The 17,849-nt window shown below is 37.4% G+C and overlaps 3 protein-coding genes across 4 annotated transcripts; 2 read left to right on the forward strand and 1 right to left on the reverse strand.

Annotated features, from left to right (window-relative positions):
• Nucleotides 1-5,618: 5,618 nt before the first annotated feature.
• Nucleotides 5,619-17,565, reverse strand: LOC149739327 (peroxisomal sarcosine oxidase-like). Of its 2 annotated transcripts, none has more exons than XM_089873888.1 (9): nucleotides 17,292-17,565; nucleotides 16,900-17,048; nucleotides 16,519-16,672; nucleotides 16,204-16,263; nucleotides 15,261-15,449; nucleotides 14,797-14,934; nucleotides 14,177-14,347; nucleotides 13,775-13,850; nucleotides 5,619-5,999 (listed from the first exon to the last, which is right to left on the reverse strand). In XM_089873888.1, exons 1-9 carry the CDS (start codon nucleotides 17,460-17,462, stop codon nucleotides 5,914-5,916), a joined length of 1,194 nt encoding a protein of 397 aa, XP_089730014.1. In that variant the 5' UTR covers nucleotides 17,463-17,565; the 3' UTR covers nucleotides 5,619-5,913. The 2 variants fall into 2 exon arrangements, with proteins under 2 accessions (XP_089730014.1, XP_089730013.1); XM_089873887.1 differs by lacking the exon at nucleotides 5,619-5,999 and adding an exon at nucleotides 13,094-13,304 and having other exon boundaries at nucleotides 17,292-17,563.
• LOC149739328 (uncharacterized) lies at nucleotides 7,695-9,330 on the forward strand. Its single transcript, XM_089873894.1, has one exon. It carries the CDS (start codon nucleotides 7,796-7,798, stop codon nucleotides 8,600-8,602), a length of 807 nt encoding a protein of 268 aa, XP_089730020.1. The 5' UTR covers nucleotides 7,695-7,795; the 3' UTR covers nucleotides 8,603-9,330.
• LOC149739329 (uncharacterized) lies at nucleotides 11,461-13,181 on the forward strand. The gene has a single exon (XM_089873889.1). The coding sequence runs from the start codon at nucleotides 11,601-11,603 to the stop codon at nucleotides 12,708-12,710; it is 1,110 nt and encodes a 369-aa protein (XP_089730015.1). The 5' UTR covers nucleotides 11,461-11,600; the 3' UTR covers nucleotides 12,711-13,181.
• Nucleotides 17,566-17,849: the final 284 nt, after the last annotated feature.

Below are 17,849 nucleotides of genomic sequence, written 5' to 3' on the forward strand. Positions count from 1 at the left end.
GTACACCCCTACAAATATGTGAAAGCCTGAAAAGTTTCCATTATTTCTAAATAACATAAATTGTTGTTTATTTCTTCGAATACGATAGGGAAGATCAGTTTATCAAAAAAAGGGAATTAGCAGAAAAACGACATTCACATTAAATGACGTATGACCAGTGGCCACTACTGAACACGTCATCAACAACGAAAAGGGGCAACAAAATCTACATTTTTACATTTAATAGATTAAACTGTATAAAAACATGAAAATATGATTCGTTCGGAACCAGTTCTAAAGATTTTTAATAAAAATGTACCGTGTTTACGCATGCGCAGTAGCCGATAAGAACCAGTTTTCCGCGAAACCGGTTCTTTGGGTGACATTTGTTGTTCCGTTTGCAACCAAACGGTTTCCTAACAGCAAAATCACAGTCCTGAAAACACGCTACGGTGAAAGTACTTGATCAAATACTCTGGTGTTGTTACCGAAACGTTTGTAATGTTATAGTTAATGAAACACCAACACATGATATGTCAGTATATTGGTTCTTTACCATCGTATACGAGTTCCCCATGTCTATACCAATGAACACAATATATACTGTTGCTGGCTCTTTGTGTTTTGCTACAAATGGAACAACGGTTTTCAACACAAGGAAAACAAACGTCTCACAGCCCAAGTGTTCTGTTTCATACTCGTGCCGGCTACGAGTTACCATGTTTGCAACTTTGTGGGTGATTATTTTTTGTGAATTTATTTTTAGTGTATAGCTTTAGAGTTCTATACAACGCATACTAAGGACAACTTGGTTGGAAACGTAACTACAGAATGTAAAGCCTGAGCACCGAGTATTTTATTTTATTTAGGCAAGACTCGTACAATTAAGTGCCGATTTAAAAACATTCCAAAAGATTCGCCGTTCTAGAATCCATGACATTCAAATGTTAAGATCCTTTGTAATATAGCTTGGGTGGAAAAAATGCAACTGCTGTTAAGGCGGGTTCACACGAGGCGATTCGCGAGAGGTGGGCGAAACTTCTCTACTAACTGTGGACGAAACAAAGAAAGCAGTTACGTCACTCGCGTCGGGGGAAGTCCAAAGCTGGGTATAAAAACCCATGAACCCATCGATAGTTCGAGTACTAATGAAAATATTAAACAACAAAACAATATATCTAAATGAAATTAAAGAATGTAATAGCATTAAATTGAATGTTGGCAAAAAGAAGGACATTATCCGGCATACTGGATTCCTCCTTTCCTTTGAGGACGATCCACCCAAGTACAGCATCGACTTTGGAGCGGAGAACTCGAGGAACCGATGGGCAGTGTCATTTATTACCACATCAGGAAAGATTACAAGTAAACCGTATAAAGCCAACGAGTGGGAACAAGAAGAGTACATTGTATGGGAAATCAAGTGCAACACCGACCAAGATAGAGAATGGGCGGGGACTGTTCTTCACGAGCTGACCAACCCAAGCAAAATAGAAAATTACAACCTGTTTAAGTACAACTGCCGGGATCATGTCAAAGATGCATTGCTACGTTTGGAAAAAATGGATCCATCGCGAACAAGAAACATCGGTGCGTCTCTAATGTGGTTGGGTAGGATCAGGAGAGAAGATTGGCTGTTGCCATGGCGAGCCCTGAAATTTAATATAAACAAAATCCGTAAGCCAATCCAAAATATACGAAGGTTTGCCAACATTTTATTTAATTGCCAAAATTAAAAAAATACCTCGAGGTCTAGGTTCATGGCGGGCTCTTACGAGCCCTTGCCCGACCATCGAGTAAGCTTTTGCCCGATACTGTATCGTGTACTTATGTATCAGAAAAAGGAATAAAACATAGCAACATATCCTGAACTGTTTGGTCTCTGGTTATAAAAGCAATTAGTATCCACTTGCACCGAGGTATGATAACGACTGTCTTTTTCTATATACGTCATCCATATGTGACGTCATGCTTACGTCACTATAAAACAGCAGGGAGTGAGCTTATACAATACATGATACCAATGTTACAATGAGCCATTGTCTTGTACAAAGCTTGGTTGTGACGACTAAGAGAATAAACACGCCTTAACAAAACTAAGCGTTTGGTAAAACAAATGATTTTAGAACGCACATTTGACATCCGTCTATATCACAAGGTAAAAATAGAACCGCAAGTTATCGCGCCAACGGTCCACACAAACAATAGATAATACATATAGTAGGACGGGGGAAGACGGGACACCTTTACCATATAATATCCAAGTTTTCTGTTCGTGTTTTAAACAATTAACAACGGTCTATGGAAGTCGCGAGAATACGGTTTTATAATTCTTTGAATGTTCTTTATTTACTATCAAATCGGACGAGAAAACAGAATGAAAGGGTGTCCCATCTTCCCCCACCCTACTGTATAATGTATATTCTCATGACGTGGGGAGCATCAATATTCCAAGCAGTGCCGATACATAGGAATGCGGAACTTTAACGTGATGTCGGAACAAAATATGGCTGCATTCATTCGTATCGTAGCAAAGGAAACACATTATATCGTCACAATGCCTTGTGTCATAATACAACGGAATGTTACAAATGTAATTGTGATTCATTCGTGTAACGGGTTGCGCAAGTATAACTGTTACGGTCCCTTGTTTATGACTGGTATAGTTAATTAGTTCCTGTTGTTACTTAAATATTAACCAATATATTAGCTTGACGTTTCTGATGAAAAGCGGCACAGAAACGCGGCAACATATGACGTCAGAACGCACGCGTTGTAGATTTATTAAACTGCCGAAAAAAATTAAATGCGAACCTGTGTCGGCAGGTTTTTGTTTCTTACATGCATGCGCAAATTTACATTAAAACTGGTAAATGTAATTCCCAACTTCCCACCAAACAGAACCGATAATCGCTCTCTCCCATCGCCAGCGCTTTTATCGCCCGTAGTGTGAACCCTCCTTAACGTTCCCCGAACCTCGCTTTCAAGGCCGATTTATACCAAGCCGCGAGGCGCGGCAGCGAAACCCGTATTCAAACGGCGAGTGCTCCAACCACTACTGCTCTATAGCGCTCCCACGTGTTGACTTCTGTTCACTTTATACACTACGTTCTAGAAGCAGCCGAACGAATATATTCTAGCAGTTACGTTCATTCAGTATCGTAGTATTTGGTATGTGGTAAACTAAATCAATAAGATAGTTTCAATACTCGGACCCTCGCTATTCAGTCAAAATCCAAACGACCTTTCTATGATTGGTGTAGTTTTGAACACGTGACCTGCAACAATGGAACTGCAGTGGTTAACATGTTGTGGCCGGGAAGTTTGGCTTACATGTTGTTGTTTTTATTGTTTTGTATTACTAGCGCCGTAATTTTTGTTCTGATTGCGGCGGTAATTTACATTATTAATGTAGCACAAACAATGAACACAACAATAATAACAATTAAAACATTGCTTAATGACGCAGATCGAATGAAACTACAGACTATTTAAACGACGATAACGATAATGGACCAATATATCATTTAATTATTTTCCTTTCAAAAGACACATAGGGCCACAACCATGGCAGCATCTAGTCTTGAAGAATGTGAAACACGGAACAAAATAAGCAGATCCATAAACTTGACTACAGGACACGCACATCTTGTACTCTGAATACTGTATATTGAAGCGAGCAAAATGCAAGGAAGAGGGCAAGTTGATTTGATTAAGACGGCAGCCATTAGTTAATGAAACTAAAACATGCGGAACTTAAGTAAAAGAAACACAAGTTCACCTAAACATAAACCAAGACATCGGTTGAATTGAATAATAATAGAGTAATATTGTTACTGTGTGTCTTCCGCCGCTAAATGTTTCTGTAATGAGAAATAGAGGTATAACGCCATCTCGTGTTAAAGGGAGCAATAAAATCGAAACACTTGATGTAGCTGATGAGAGTTAAGATACAAAGTCTTCCAAAAAGAATGTATGAATGAATGTAACTTACTTTATCCTCGCGTGGCCGGAAAACGACAGTCGTTATAACACTGGTGATAATGAACCACGTGCAAGCTCACGAGTTGCCATGTATGTTACTTTGTAGGAATGTAGGTGATTATTTTTTTTTTTGATTTTTTCCTGTATGGCTGATAATTTGGATAACCCATTAGTGACCACTGGGTTGGGAATTGCCGTTGTGTCTTGCCTAAGGAAACATACGCACACAATGGTAGCAGCGTCGAGCCTTGAACCCATTACCCCTGGGCTTCAGGCCGCCAAAGCTTCTATTTAAATACAAGAGGGTTTTAGTTGATGTTACCTTAAATTAACAAGTTTAGCAAAATATATACACTTTATTGCAAACCCATACAGACTTTATTAAGGATCAACCCCGAAGATTGTTGTTCGGAATCAAAGAAATAGCGTTAGTTAAAAACGTGTTTATTGATCCCAACATATGTTGAACTCACATTCTGGAGTTATTAAAACTTAAGTAAAACAAACTACTATGTAATTGGAACAAAAGCTTGCATAAAGAACAACAACACCGAACAGCATTGCAGCAATGTAACTATGACCTTTGCCTGGGCTTCCATAGCAAGGTTGTCTCGTATTGGCAAATAAAACACATCAGCTAGGTTTAGGTTAATAAATGCATGAACAACGGCATTGAATGACTTACCAAACGTTCAATTATTTACTAATTATTTAAACTGTAAGAAGTAATACAAAGCATTGCTTTCCCACAGTCAGACAGTGAGTTGCTTGATTTTACTTCCGCAACTGGTGTCGAAATCTTCTGATTTTCGATGGAGGAATTGAAACAGGCAATTTTAAACAACGAAAGTAAAAAGATTGGGCTCGCATGTGCTCAAAAGCGGGGGTTAATCGGCCATACTGGATTGGTCGTTGTTATTAATGGTAAACCAAAGTATACCATCGACTTTGGAGTAGCAAGTAGTTCGTCTAGTTCCCCGCGGTGTTAAAAAAAATGCAAAGAAGCTATCAGTGTAAATGAATATGATGATACCTTGTGGAGAGCACTCAGGGGTATCGTCATGTGGGAAAGAGAGTGTTGTACTCCTGCGCAGAAACAAGAAGTGGCAAGGGTTATGAAGCGGTTGACCAAACCATGGGGTGGGAAGTATCATCTAACTCGGAACAACTGTCGTGATTACGTCACGAAAGTTGTGAAACAACTTCAGAAACATGATCCTCGTCACAATCAACACTAATCAGGTTGAAGAGTGGATTGCGAGCATAAAACAGGTAGACGTGCATATGTTGCAAATGATTCTGGTTATTTTCGTGACGGGAGTTCTGGAAGATATGAAATATATATCTCTAAGAAGAAAAAATGCGAAATTCTTTACAAAAAGATGCTTTAACCTGTGCTCGGTGGCTGAACGCATTCTTTTGATACGCACTGCCATAATACGAAAAGGTCGTTCCAAAGACAAGCCCACGAAATCTGGAAAAACCGAACCAAGGGTTTGTGTAAGGACTGTATGTTAACACAAATATCGCAGTTAAAACCTTGTAATCGTTATCGATTTATTATCAAATAAAGAAAGTAATAAAAATTGTAAATACTCCTTTAAATAGTAATTTTTATCTCTTTATTGTCAAAAAAAAACAATAAAAATTGTAAATACCACTTCAACTTCTGTAACAGCAGAGCTGCCGCTACAACCATAGCGCGCCGATTTTTGGGGTATATGCGGAGCGTTACTGAACGTTGACTGTGACGTTTTGAATACGTGCGACGCATATATTTTTCACAAAACACAACTGCCTTTATTCGTATCGTAACAAAGCGGAACCCGAATTCATCCAAAATCACTTTACCGAAACTATATGCTAATATTCTTATATGCTGGCGTCATGCGTCCATTGTTATACTGTCACTCGATAACTTTCTTTTGAACAAAAATAACAAAATTTCAGTTAGTTACAAACAGTCGTATCTACGGCCTTCAATTGCCCGAGGGGGAAATTCACGCAAACGACGAGAGCAACTTCGGCAACAGGTCCTGGAGGAACAAAAGAAGAAATCAAGACACAGATAATGTCTATGTAAATTTAAAATAGTAGCGTTTCAACAGATTTTGATTTTCTACGAATGTGTTCCATATAAAATACCAAACACGCCGACTACAGTAAACATGTATATGCCCTTAATGTTGGTATACGAATACACAATGAGTGATACATGTTGCAATGCATATTTCTACTATAATTATATATAAACAAACCTTCCACCCCACCAACGTCATATACAATATCCTATACTGCTGATTGGCCACATATCCGCTATATACCACACATGTACGTATGCTATTGTCACATATACCGCCTCTGCGCTGTGCAATATCCATTTACGTATAGTAGGGTGGGGGAAGATGGGACACGTTGTCAGACGAGACTTTTTTTAAATTTTCTTTTTACAGGCCCTCATTTAATAATAATCAGGAAAATAAGGTTACAGAATTATTTGACAGTATTATCACGACTTTATAAAACGCCCGTCAAAGCCGGTTACTGTTTTTAAATATTAAAAAAATATGTAAAATAGAAACAGTATACTTTGAACAGTTAAAAAAATTGAATATTTCGTACAGTTTGATTTTTTCTCATAAAACTAGTTTTAGTTTTGTAAATAAAACACTAAGATATAAGCATGAAGAAAATAGGCAGGGGTCAAAATGACTTTAATTTGAGATAAAAACAACAAAAAAATATTGGTTTAACGTTATATATGTGAAGTTTACTAGGCAAAGAAACTAGCACAGCCTGTTAAACTCGGTAGGTCAATTACAAGTTGCAGAATACTGCTAATGTAAATATATTTCAATTTAGAGTCCCGTCTTCCCCCACATTGTAGTTTTGTATGTTTTCATTGCCAAACTTTGAAAGATTTGCTTTTAATTTAGTAATTTACACCCCCGGGGGTTCAACTATAAGGTACTGATATAATAAAAAGATAATATTTTGAAAATATATTCGAAATTTGGTCATTTGCACTTGGTGATAATTTATAAAAAGTGGCTTGTGCCAAGAACAGAGTAGTAATGCCCAATTTGTAGCAAAAATAAAAACTTTATCAATAGTTATTATCAATTTTCTGTTATTAGAAGTTCATATATATTTGTAGGATACAATATTTATCCATTGAAGTTTGAACAATACCCATTGTCGTTCAAACAATACCAATTGTTATGCAATAATATAATGTATAGGTAACATGTTAAAAACTATAGCAGTAGGGCAAGAATGTTTAGACTTAATTTTTTAAGGCGTACAGTATTATTTCGTGTTATTTACGTATATTCCTATTTATAAATACACTTAATAATCAAAATTAACAATGATTTTAAACTGTCCCATCTTATCCTGTGTGTTTTCGAATTTGTAAAATTTCACTTGTTGTGCGGATCGCTAAATAACTCCTCGTGTGTTTTATTATGTTTTATTAAATTGTTGTCAATTAATAAGAGAAAGATAGTACTAATTCGTAGTATTACCCAAAAATCGTCATCTATTTTAATTTTGGAAATATTAGGCAATATGTGCTTAAGGGTCCCATCTTCCCCCATTGTATTATATAAACATTATATTCAACTCATCTGTTCATTACACTTTTGTAACTATATAAGATGGTCCTTTCATATATATTACGTAAAAGTGTTCGAGGTGGGTTTGACGCGTTTATAGCTTATAAGCGCGATGTAATACAAAGCGTCCATCACTTCGACGTTAACGCGTAGCATCGAGGTTGTCGCTGCGTTTGGTTTTGTGGCATCAACGATCTTGTTTTGCTTTTTACAAAATGGGGAATGCTAACAAAACGCAGGTCAAGCAAAGTGAGAAAAATAAAGAAGAACAGAAGTTCACAGACCAAGAAGAGCAATTGAAACAAGATATTCAAAATTTCAAGGGAAGAGAAGGAAAATTGGAAAAAGATATATACAACTGTAAGGGGGTTGCTGTAGCCTGCGCCAAAAAGCAAGACGTTATCGGCCATACTGGTTTAATCATCCTTATTGATGGTGAACCCAAGTACAGCATCGACTTTGGAGTTAGTGGTTCTCTTAGTTCGTCGGCTGCAATGAAGTCACCATGCAAGGAAACTATTGGTGTTAATTACTATGACGACAACAACTGGGGAGAAATCACTGACATCGTGTGGGAAATGAAATGCCCTGGAGAAGAAGAAAAACAAGAAGCGATTCGACTGTTGAAAAAATTGATTCACCCTTCGTGGACAAAGAAATACAATCTCGTTATGAATAACTGTCGGGATTACGTTTATCAGGCTGTTGATTTTCTTCACGAAGACGACCCAAAAAATACAAGAAACACTGACTTTGTTAAAGACTGGATTGAAGACATAATAAAGAAAGACGCGCAGAAGATTGGAGGTGTAGCAGGCGGTACAGGAGCGGTTGGTGCTGTTGGTGGTGCAGCGGGAGTTGCCATATTTATCCTCACAACTAGCACTGGTGGTCTTGCGGGTGCAGTAATAGTGGGTGTTGCTGGTGTTGTCGGAGTTGGTATTGGGATCGCAGAGGCGACAACTGCTATTATTATGGCGGTTCGGAATCGTTCGCGCCAACGAGCTCTGAAGGCAAAATAGTAAAATATACCCATCGAGTATTTAATTTCGGTATAGTTTGGAAGACAGATTTAAACCAACACTAAAGCACCGGTCATGTATAAAGAACACAACAGCAATACGTATATGATTTAGCATGTTCCAATCACGCCATGGCTCAGTGGTTGGAGCTTTAGCGGGTTCATGTCTTGATCAATCCTGTTCTCAATGTTAACGTATGTAACATTTATTTTTTGGTTAATTTTGTTTTTCCATCATGATCCAATATTTGAAACACACTTCTTTAAATTTGAAACACACTTCCACCATTGTACAGGTCATGTCTTGTGAATACTTTTTCCCATTACAAGTCTGCTTTTAATTTCATTTAAATGGCTCGCTATATATGTCTTCTATAGGTGTGTAGCGACCGCACTTCTTTCGAATTAAAAGTAAATATGTTTTTAACCGTAAGCGTGTTTTAACGTCTGTCATTTCTGATATATATTATTATTATTGTACAAATATTTCAATGTAGTTCACCGAATTGGTGATACATACAGTATATAATAAAAGTGTAATATAAATGAAAGTATTATTTGTACGTTGAAATCGCGTTGTTCGTACACTATTATGTCGTCTCTATAAAAGTAAAACACGTCTTTATTATTGGTCTAACTTATTATTGGACTTTTCTATTTTGTTATTCATAATTTTAGTCATTGTATGAGTATTTCGTTAGCATTGCACATGTAGTTATACTTCGCATAATAAATTTAATTGACACACAGAACACAACTGCTATGTAACCTATATTTTCCACGTTCTGTTATGTCGTCTCAAAATGGCCTTGTGGCGCAACAAGACACAACGTTAAACATGATTGGTCAGTTTTGAACACGTGACCTGCCTACAAGTCAGGCTTTGAAGAAACACAAGTTAACTTATAAAGGCCTCGGCGATAAAAATGGAATGTTTCACCATCTCAGTGCAAACATTACATCACACGGTAAACCCGAAAACATGTAGGGATGTGCCTCCGGTTCTGAACAACAATGGGTAACATTTGTTATTTAGTTTATAACTCAACGGAATGTTTCCTTATATAAGTCAATACAAACGTTTTTTACTGCGTACGTATGTTTGGACATGCCCACCGCGGCTATTGTGCAACATATTCTATTGCATGTATGCCAAATCGTATTATATTTAATGTCCCTTGAAGCGCTTTGAAGATGGCAGGTACTGACTTGTGTATTACTTGGCAAACATTTTAGTTACACATATTACACATTGTATATAAATTTACTTGTGAATGGAAAGATGAGGTAAAGTTAGTGGTGGTGAATAAGTTCAAAAAGCGATTATCCTTTATACGTTTACCATAAGTGAAGATAATACAACAGAAGCACTGGATTGAAGTGATATTGTCGGTTATTGCCCAAGAACACAAACACCAACAAATAGGCTAGCCTTGAATTGTTAGTCGAAGTAAAATCATTTACACAACCTATTAGTGACCATCGCATTGACCAATTGCGGTTAGGGGTATTTTTACATATACGCCCACACTGGTAGCAGCGTCAAACTGTAACCCGTATTCTGTAATCAAGCGGCGAGTGCTTCAACCACTGCTGCTCCATAGCGCCCCCACGTGTTGATTTCTGTTTCACTTCATACACCAGCCGAACGAATATATTCTAGCAGCTACGTTCATTCAGTATCGTAGTATTTGGTATGTGGTAAACTAAATCAATAAGATAGTTTCAAATAATAATCGGATACCCGCTATTAAGTCAGAAACCAACAAACGATTTTTTCTGATTGTTGTAGTTTTGAACACGTGACCTGCAACAATAACGTGACCGCTAACTTCGTCGGGGAATACCCAAGTTCAATCAAACAATACTCGCTTAATTTAACCAACGTTTGAACTTTTGTCGCTGGCTTGTTATGTTTTTAACAAAACAACGGTTGACCAAACAGGGACGTCACCACAAATATTTCAAGAAAATTCCATCCACACCAAATAAGGTGCTAGCTACATGTAGCCACTCACTCCCGCTGTAATAACCGAACCCATATGATCAGGTACAGCAGTAGTGCCATATTTGGTCTTCCCAGTTGTACTGCTAGAGATAGCTCCCATCAACGTCATTAATGTTTTGCAGGTGATTGGTTGATACATTCTTCCGTTGGTCGCTTTTATAGAATGTTCCAGCGTCACAGCTTCGTATTTCCCATTTTATCATCACTCATCAGCAGTTCGGTAACAGGTGGGTTGTGTGACGCGTGCACTGTTTTCATTTTGTAAGAGTGAACATCCAATACGCTGCATGTTCCTATATGACAGAGGGATGTTGCAACGCATATTTCTCTGGCGGCTGCTGGGCTTGCGGTTGTTCAAGGGGGAAACTCATGCAAACGACGAGAGTAACTTCAGCAACAAGTCTTGGAGGGACAAAAGAAGAATCGAGACACAGATAATGTCTATGTAACTTGTCAATAGATTTTGATTTTCTACGAATGTGTTCCATATAAAATACCAAACACGCCGATTACAGTAAACATGTATATGCCCAACCTAATGTTGGTATACGAATACACAATGATTCTGCATTGCAACAATAAGCGATACATGTTGCAATGCATATTTCTACTATATATAAACATTAGCCATAAAACCTTCCACCCCCACCAACGTCATATACAATATCCTATACTGCTGATTGGCCACATATTCGCTATATACCACAAATGTACGTATGCTATTGTCACATATACCGCCTCTGCGTTGTGCAATATCCATTTACGTATAAACATTATATTCAACGCACCTGTTCATTACACTTCTGTAACTATATAAGATGGTCCTTTCATTCATATTACGTCAGAATGTTGGAGGCGGGTATGACGCGTTTATATCTTATATGCGCGATGCATAACAAATGTCCATCACTTCGACGTTAACGCGTAGCATCGAGGTTGTCGCTGCCTTTCTTTTTGTGGCATACTTCGCTCTCATTGTGCTTGTTACAAAATGGGCAATGCTAACAAAAGGCAGATCAAACAAAGTGAGGAAAATATAGAAGAACTGGAAAAAGGGGAACAGAAACTGACAGAACAAGAAAAAGAGCTGAAACAAGATATTCAAAGATGTGAGGAACGGAAAGAGCGATTTAAAAAAGAACTTGGGATATGTGAAAAAAAAAAAGAACTGAAAAAAGAAGAACAGAGATTGAAGAAAATGAAAGAAGAGCTGGATATAGAAAAACAGAAATGCATGGAAGCAGAAGAGCAGCTGAAAAGGGGCGTTCAAAGATACGAGGTGCTGGAAGAGGAACTGAGAAAAGATATTCAAAGATGCAAAGAAAGGGAGGATGAATTAGAAAAAAATGGTGGAACATCCAAGGAAAGAGAAGCAGAATTGGAAAGAGATATATATAACTGTAAAAAAGTCACTCTAACCATTGGCCAGAAGGAAAACATTATCGGCCATACAGCGTTGATCGTTCTCATTGACCGTAGACCAAAGTACAGCATCGACTTTGGAGTTAGTGGTTCCCTTAGTTCGTCGGCTGCAATGAAGTCACCATGCAAGGAAACTATTGGTGTTAATTACTATGACGACAACAACTGGGGAAAAATCACTGAAATCGTGTGGGAGATGGAATGCCCTGGAGTCGAAGAGAAAGAAAAGGCGATTCGGTTGTTGACAAAATTGATTCACCCTTCGTGGGCAGAGACATACAATCTTGTTATGAACAACTGTCGTGATTACGTCGATAAAGCTGTTGATAATCTTCAACAAGATGACCCAGCAAATACAAGAAACACAGAGGTTGTTAAAAGCTGGATTGTAGACAAAACAAAGAAAGACACGCAAAAGATTGGAGGTATAGCAGGTGGTACAGGAGCGGTTGGTGCTGTTGGTGGTGCAGCGGGAGTTGCCATATTTATCCTCACAGCTAGCACTGGTGGTCTTGCAGGCGCAGTAATAGTGGGTGCTGCCAGTGTTGTCGGATTTGGTATTGGGATCGCAGAAGCGATAACTGCCATTCGAATGGCGGTTCGGAATCATTCGCGTCAAAAGGGTTTGAAGGTACCAAAGCAGGATATAAGCATCGAGTATGCTACAGCTTCTTTGTAGTTCTGAATTAGTGTAGTTTTAAATTATGTGAAGAAAGATGTAACCCAACATAAAGTATTGATAATGCTCCAACCTAGTTGTCACTAATGGGTTGTCCAAATTGTCAGCCATCCATCAAAAATCCAAAAAAAATCAACCACACAGTAACATACATGGTAACTCGTAAGCTTGCACGAGGTGTATGAAACAGAACACTGTGTTTAACGACTGGTTTTCCGGCCACGTGAAAATAAGGCAAGTTACATTACACTTTACATAATAAGTTGTAGAAGAAAGTATGGAATCAGTAAAGATGTTTCAATGTGTATTGTCACGCTGATGCTTACAGCAAATCTATAGCTACGAACAAACCTAACTTTTAATGTTAATTATATATGATAGATACATTGCCCCATTGATTTTACTGATTTACGTAATGTATCCCGTATGTATTGTAAAACAGAATTATTAAAATATATTGCAATCTAGCTACACTGTGGTTTCATGTTTGAAAGCGATCTATGACGTAATAATGAACCGCGTAACTCGGTGTTACGTCATCCGCAAACTCGGATAGGATCTTTCCTACAATTGGTGCAGTTTTGAAACCGTGACCTGCGAAACAGTGACGTCATTATGACGTATGTATGGCGTAAATACACAGACGTTTAGTCAACTCGAAACTGTCCGTTGTCGAAGTATAACTGTGCAAAAAACACATAAGGATTTCAAAACCGATCCTTTCATGGATTTCAAAAACGGTTTTTTTTTTCAGGTACAAGTCATATATTCAAACACACAACACTTTGGGGTTTAACAAACTACATTCAACACAACATCTTGAGGCGTTTTGCCCGATTCTATCACAATTTATTCATATTGTGTTTATTTATAGTCATACAGTTCATTCTACTTCTGTCTATTTATAACTTTGGTTTAAATTCAAACTCATTCTAACACATGCAACTTAAAATGCCCACCCATGTTTGACTTTAATAACTTCACAATTTAAATACCATACCTAACATTAAGTGAAGTGACACCAACCCTAAGATACATTCCACAAATATTTAAATTCCACTTACCTGACATCCCAGCTCCTATAATGATATTCTTATGTCTTGGATGGCGATCCAAAATATAATCCGTGTCAGGAGTTGTCTGCATAGATACAGATAAAGTATAAATGTGAACATAAACTATTAACCTCCAATTGGCAAGATAACTTAAAGAGTTATAACATGGGTGATCAATTACACACCAAGTGGCAGCTTTATACGCCTAGAGCCCTGTTACAAGTTACATAGTATCTGTCCCATAAAACGCACCATCTGTGTTGTGAATGATAATCAATTTTGGCAAATGATTTGAATTACTGCAATATATATTTCTCGCCCAATATCACGCATCAGTTGGGTATCCTATGGTTAAGTTGTAATGGCTTCAACAACTAAGCCAATAACATCAATATACCAAACAATACTCACAGTTAGCATACAAGGCTCCATTACTTTGGGCTCTGGGACCAAATATGGAAGATGATTTTTCACAACTTTAGTTATTTCTTCCATCCTCATCTTTGCCTCTTCACTTGATGGATGTTTTTCCAAGTCTTCTTCATCATCAGGATCAACAACAAAGTGATAATGAAAACAAAACTAAAAAAAAATTAATTTTACTCTGAAATGAATTTACAAAACAATCAGAAATATAGAACATAAGCAAACAAATAGTTATGTTAAACTAAATGAACAACATCAGTTCTGAATATATGATTTTACACTAAATTAAATGCTTCTTAATGTTTTAAAACGGTTCATTTCTTCTGGTTACAAACAGATTATGGTAACCCCAGTACTACGGCATGACAATCGTTTAATTTTTAACACTTGACATTTATATTTAACCAGGCATTTGTTGTAAAGCAATATAAACTTAACTACCTGTTAGCTACAAAATATATAGGGCTGTGTGAACATCATGCTCTTACTTACTATAGTTTAACTTAATAGTTTGCAATTTTTTACCGTGAATTGTATATGAATACACTAGCTTAGAATTGAAACACTTTAAAACAATGACTTACACTTCCAGATTTATTACCCACCTTAAAATACCCAGGGTAAGCTTCACAGGGGAGTCCATACATAGATACAGCATCAACCTTGTAGTAAATTAAGCTTGGGAACTTTGAATAAATATTTGGAACTTTTTCTTTCCAGTATGTCACTTGTACCTTGCATGCCTGGGGGGAAATGGGTGGAAACAATGGGTAAAATCATAGAAGACCACATCCGTGGAACAGCCAAAGGGTTGCCAAAATGAATGCAGTCCCCTGCCCTGCCGTGTCTGTCACTAATGTAACATAAAACAGGCTGAATAGGAAAAACAGGAAAATGGTTAAGTATGTGTTTTATATAATTGCCTCAAACAGATCTAGAAGTGTTTAGGGGGAATGAAAAGTTTCAAACCGTATTTAGGAACACAAGTGCGTTTAATACTTATAAGTTATAACGAATGCAAATACTTGTAACAAAGGCTAGCTCAATATTAAAACATACATTCCATTACCTTTAATGGCAGTTGAAGATCCAATGGCTTTAAAAGTTTGTTGGTCCAAGAACCACAGCATAAAACAACGGATGCTGAATCATATTCAGCTGTAGATGTTTGAACATTAACTCTCGAGGCATTAATTGGTTCAATGTTTAGAACTTTTTCATTTTCGTGCAGTTCTCCACCAAACTTTATCAATTCTTCCTGCGATAATTACAGTATCGAAGTTAATTATACACCTCGTGCTCACTGTCGAGGTATAACATGGGTGTCTTCTTATACAACAGACACACATGGTGTATTCATACACCTTATGCTCACTGTCAAGTTATAACATGGGTGTCTTCTTATACACCGGACACACATGGTGTATTCATACACCTCGTGCTCACTGTCGAGTTATAACATGGGTGTCTTCTGAAACACCAGACACACATGGTGTATTCATACACCTCATGCTCACTGTCAAGTTATAACATGGGTGTTTTCTTATATACCAGACACACATGGTGTATTCATACACCTCATGCTCACTGTGGAGTTATAACATGGGTGTTTTCTTATACACCAGACACACATGGTGTATTCATACACCTCATGCTTACTGTGGAGTTATAACATGGTTGTCTTCTGAAACACCAGACACACATGGTGTATTCATACACCTCATGCTCACTGTCAAGTTATAACATGGGTGTTTTCTTATATACCAGACACACATGGTGTATTCATACACCTCATGCTCACTGTGGGGTTATAACATCGGTGTTTTCTTATACACCAGACACACATGGTGTATTCATACACCTCATGCTTACTGTGGAGTTATAACATGGTTGTCTTCTGAAACACCAGACACACATGGTGTATTCATACACCTTATGGTAAAGTTATAACACAGATAACCATACAGCAATATTGATATAGTGTTTCACAATTCATACCAGAAAAAATATACCTGAATTGCTTGTAGACATTTATCAGCATTAAGTACACCACCAGTTTGTTCATAAACTGCCTAGAAACAAGAAATATTATACATTTACATAGAAACTAGTATTATCATATGTTTATGTACAAAACTATAATCAATATTGTGTGTAATCAATATTCAAGTAAGCAAAAATTAACATGATCAAACTTACACACAAATTAGTAGGGCCTACATACAATTTACCAATACCATATCCTTGCACACAAAGTATTTTTGATTTGCAGAAAAACTAAATTACAATTAATATTTACTAGTAACCACACTAGACAAAGTTCTGACCTCAAAATCGTCGTTAAATTTCAACCCCGGGAATTCTGCGTTCACGTGAGAGCCGTCCAAAACTTTATGTTCGATTCCATATTTTTCACAACTTGCAACTAATTTCTTAATCTTCCCGACTGACTTTTTACAAACAGCAATGTGGCCGTTTATCCTAAAAATGTCATAATAGAGGCTTTGTTACGTAAACATAAATCTAGAATATGACGTATTTGTGACGTAAAATTACAAAAGTTTGCAAAACTATGCCGCAGAGTGTATGCAAACATATCTTGCTATGAAATGCTGTACAGTGCTGGTGTATTTGTTGTTTAGGAAAAAATATTGGTAATAGGCCTACACTTGATCATAATATTGAACGGGCAAGTTTTTTCCAATTACTTGAAAAAGTCGATCCCGCTTGAAGTTTGTAGCTCGTTCCATAGTTGGTAAGCTTCGTCCATTAGCTGTGCATGGTGTTGGTCGACGTACAGCTTTCGTATGATTCTGGATTGGCCGTGCGAGCTACCGCGTGTGTGGGAGCGTTGGTACTGTGTGAATGTAAAGAATGATATCTCTTCGAAAAAGGTAAAAGAAAAGAACGGAATTGACAGCAAAACGATATTCGCTAAAAACACGCTATAAATAAAAGGTTCGGGAATAAGCGCCAGTTAAATATTTCGCTGTTGCACCAGCAAGACCAGTTGTACTGTATAGTCTGTATTAGTAGTTAGCATCATTTAAAACGGGGTAATGTTTAATCCAATAACATGGATAGATCAAATTAAACTAACCTGTTCCAGAAGCAGAACTTTTCTACCCTTTTTCGCCAAGTGTAAAGCAGTCCAAGAACCTATTACTCCAGCGCCTACTACTATAGCGTCGTACATGACTAGTGTCTTAGCGTCTCTGTATTGTCTGTGTACAACCATGGAACAACTATTTACACAGGAAACGCGTTTCATGAATTGTTACTTGCTAAGTACAACATGTGCGTCTGATCGATGTGTAATAAAACTCCTTAGATTTTAACTCAACAGTGAGCATGAGGTGTATGAATACACCATGTGTGTCTGGTGTATAAGAAGACACCCATGTTATAACTCGACAGTGAGCATGAGGTATATGAATACACCATGTGTGTCTGGTGTATAAGAAGACACCCATGTTATAACTTGACAGTGAGCATGAGGTGTATGAATACACCATGTGTGTCTGTTGTATAAGAAGACACCCATGTTATAACTCGACAGTGAGCATGAGGTATATGAATACACCATGTGTGTCTATTGTATTACAAAAAATGGATATTAAAATGACACTTTCTAAAGCTACTAGTACAACAACAACGC

The sequence above is a fragment of the Ciona robusta genome, chromosome 3 (assembly GCF_009617815.1).
Source record: "Ciona robusta chromosome 3, ASM961781v2".
NCBI classification, from domain to species: domain Eukaryota; kingdom Metazoa; phylum Chordata; class Ascidiacea; order Phlebobranchia; family Cionidae; genus Ciona; species Ciona robusta.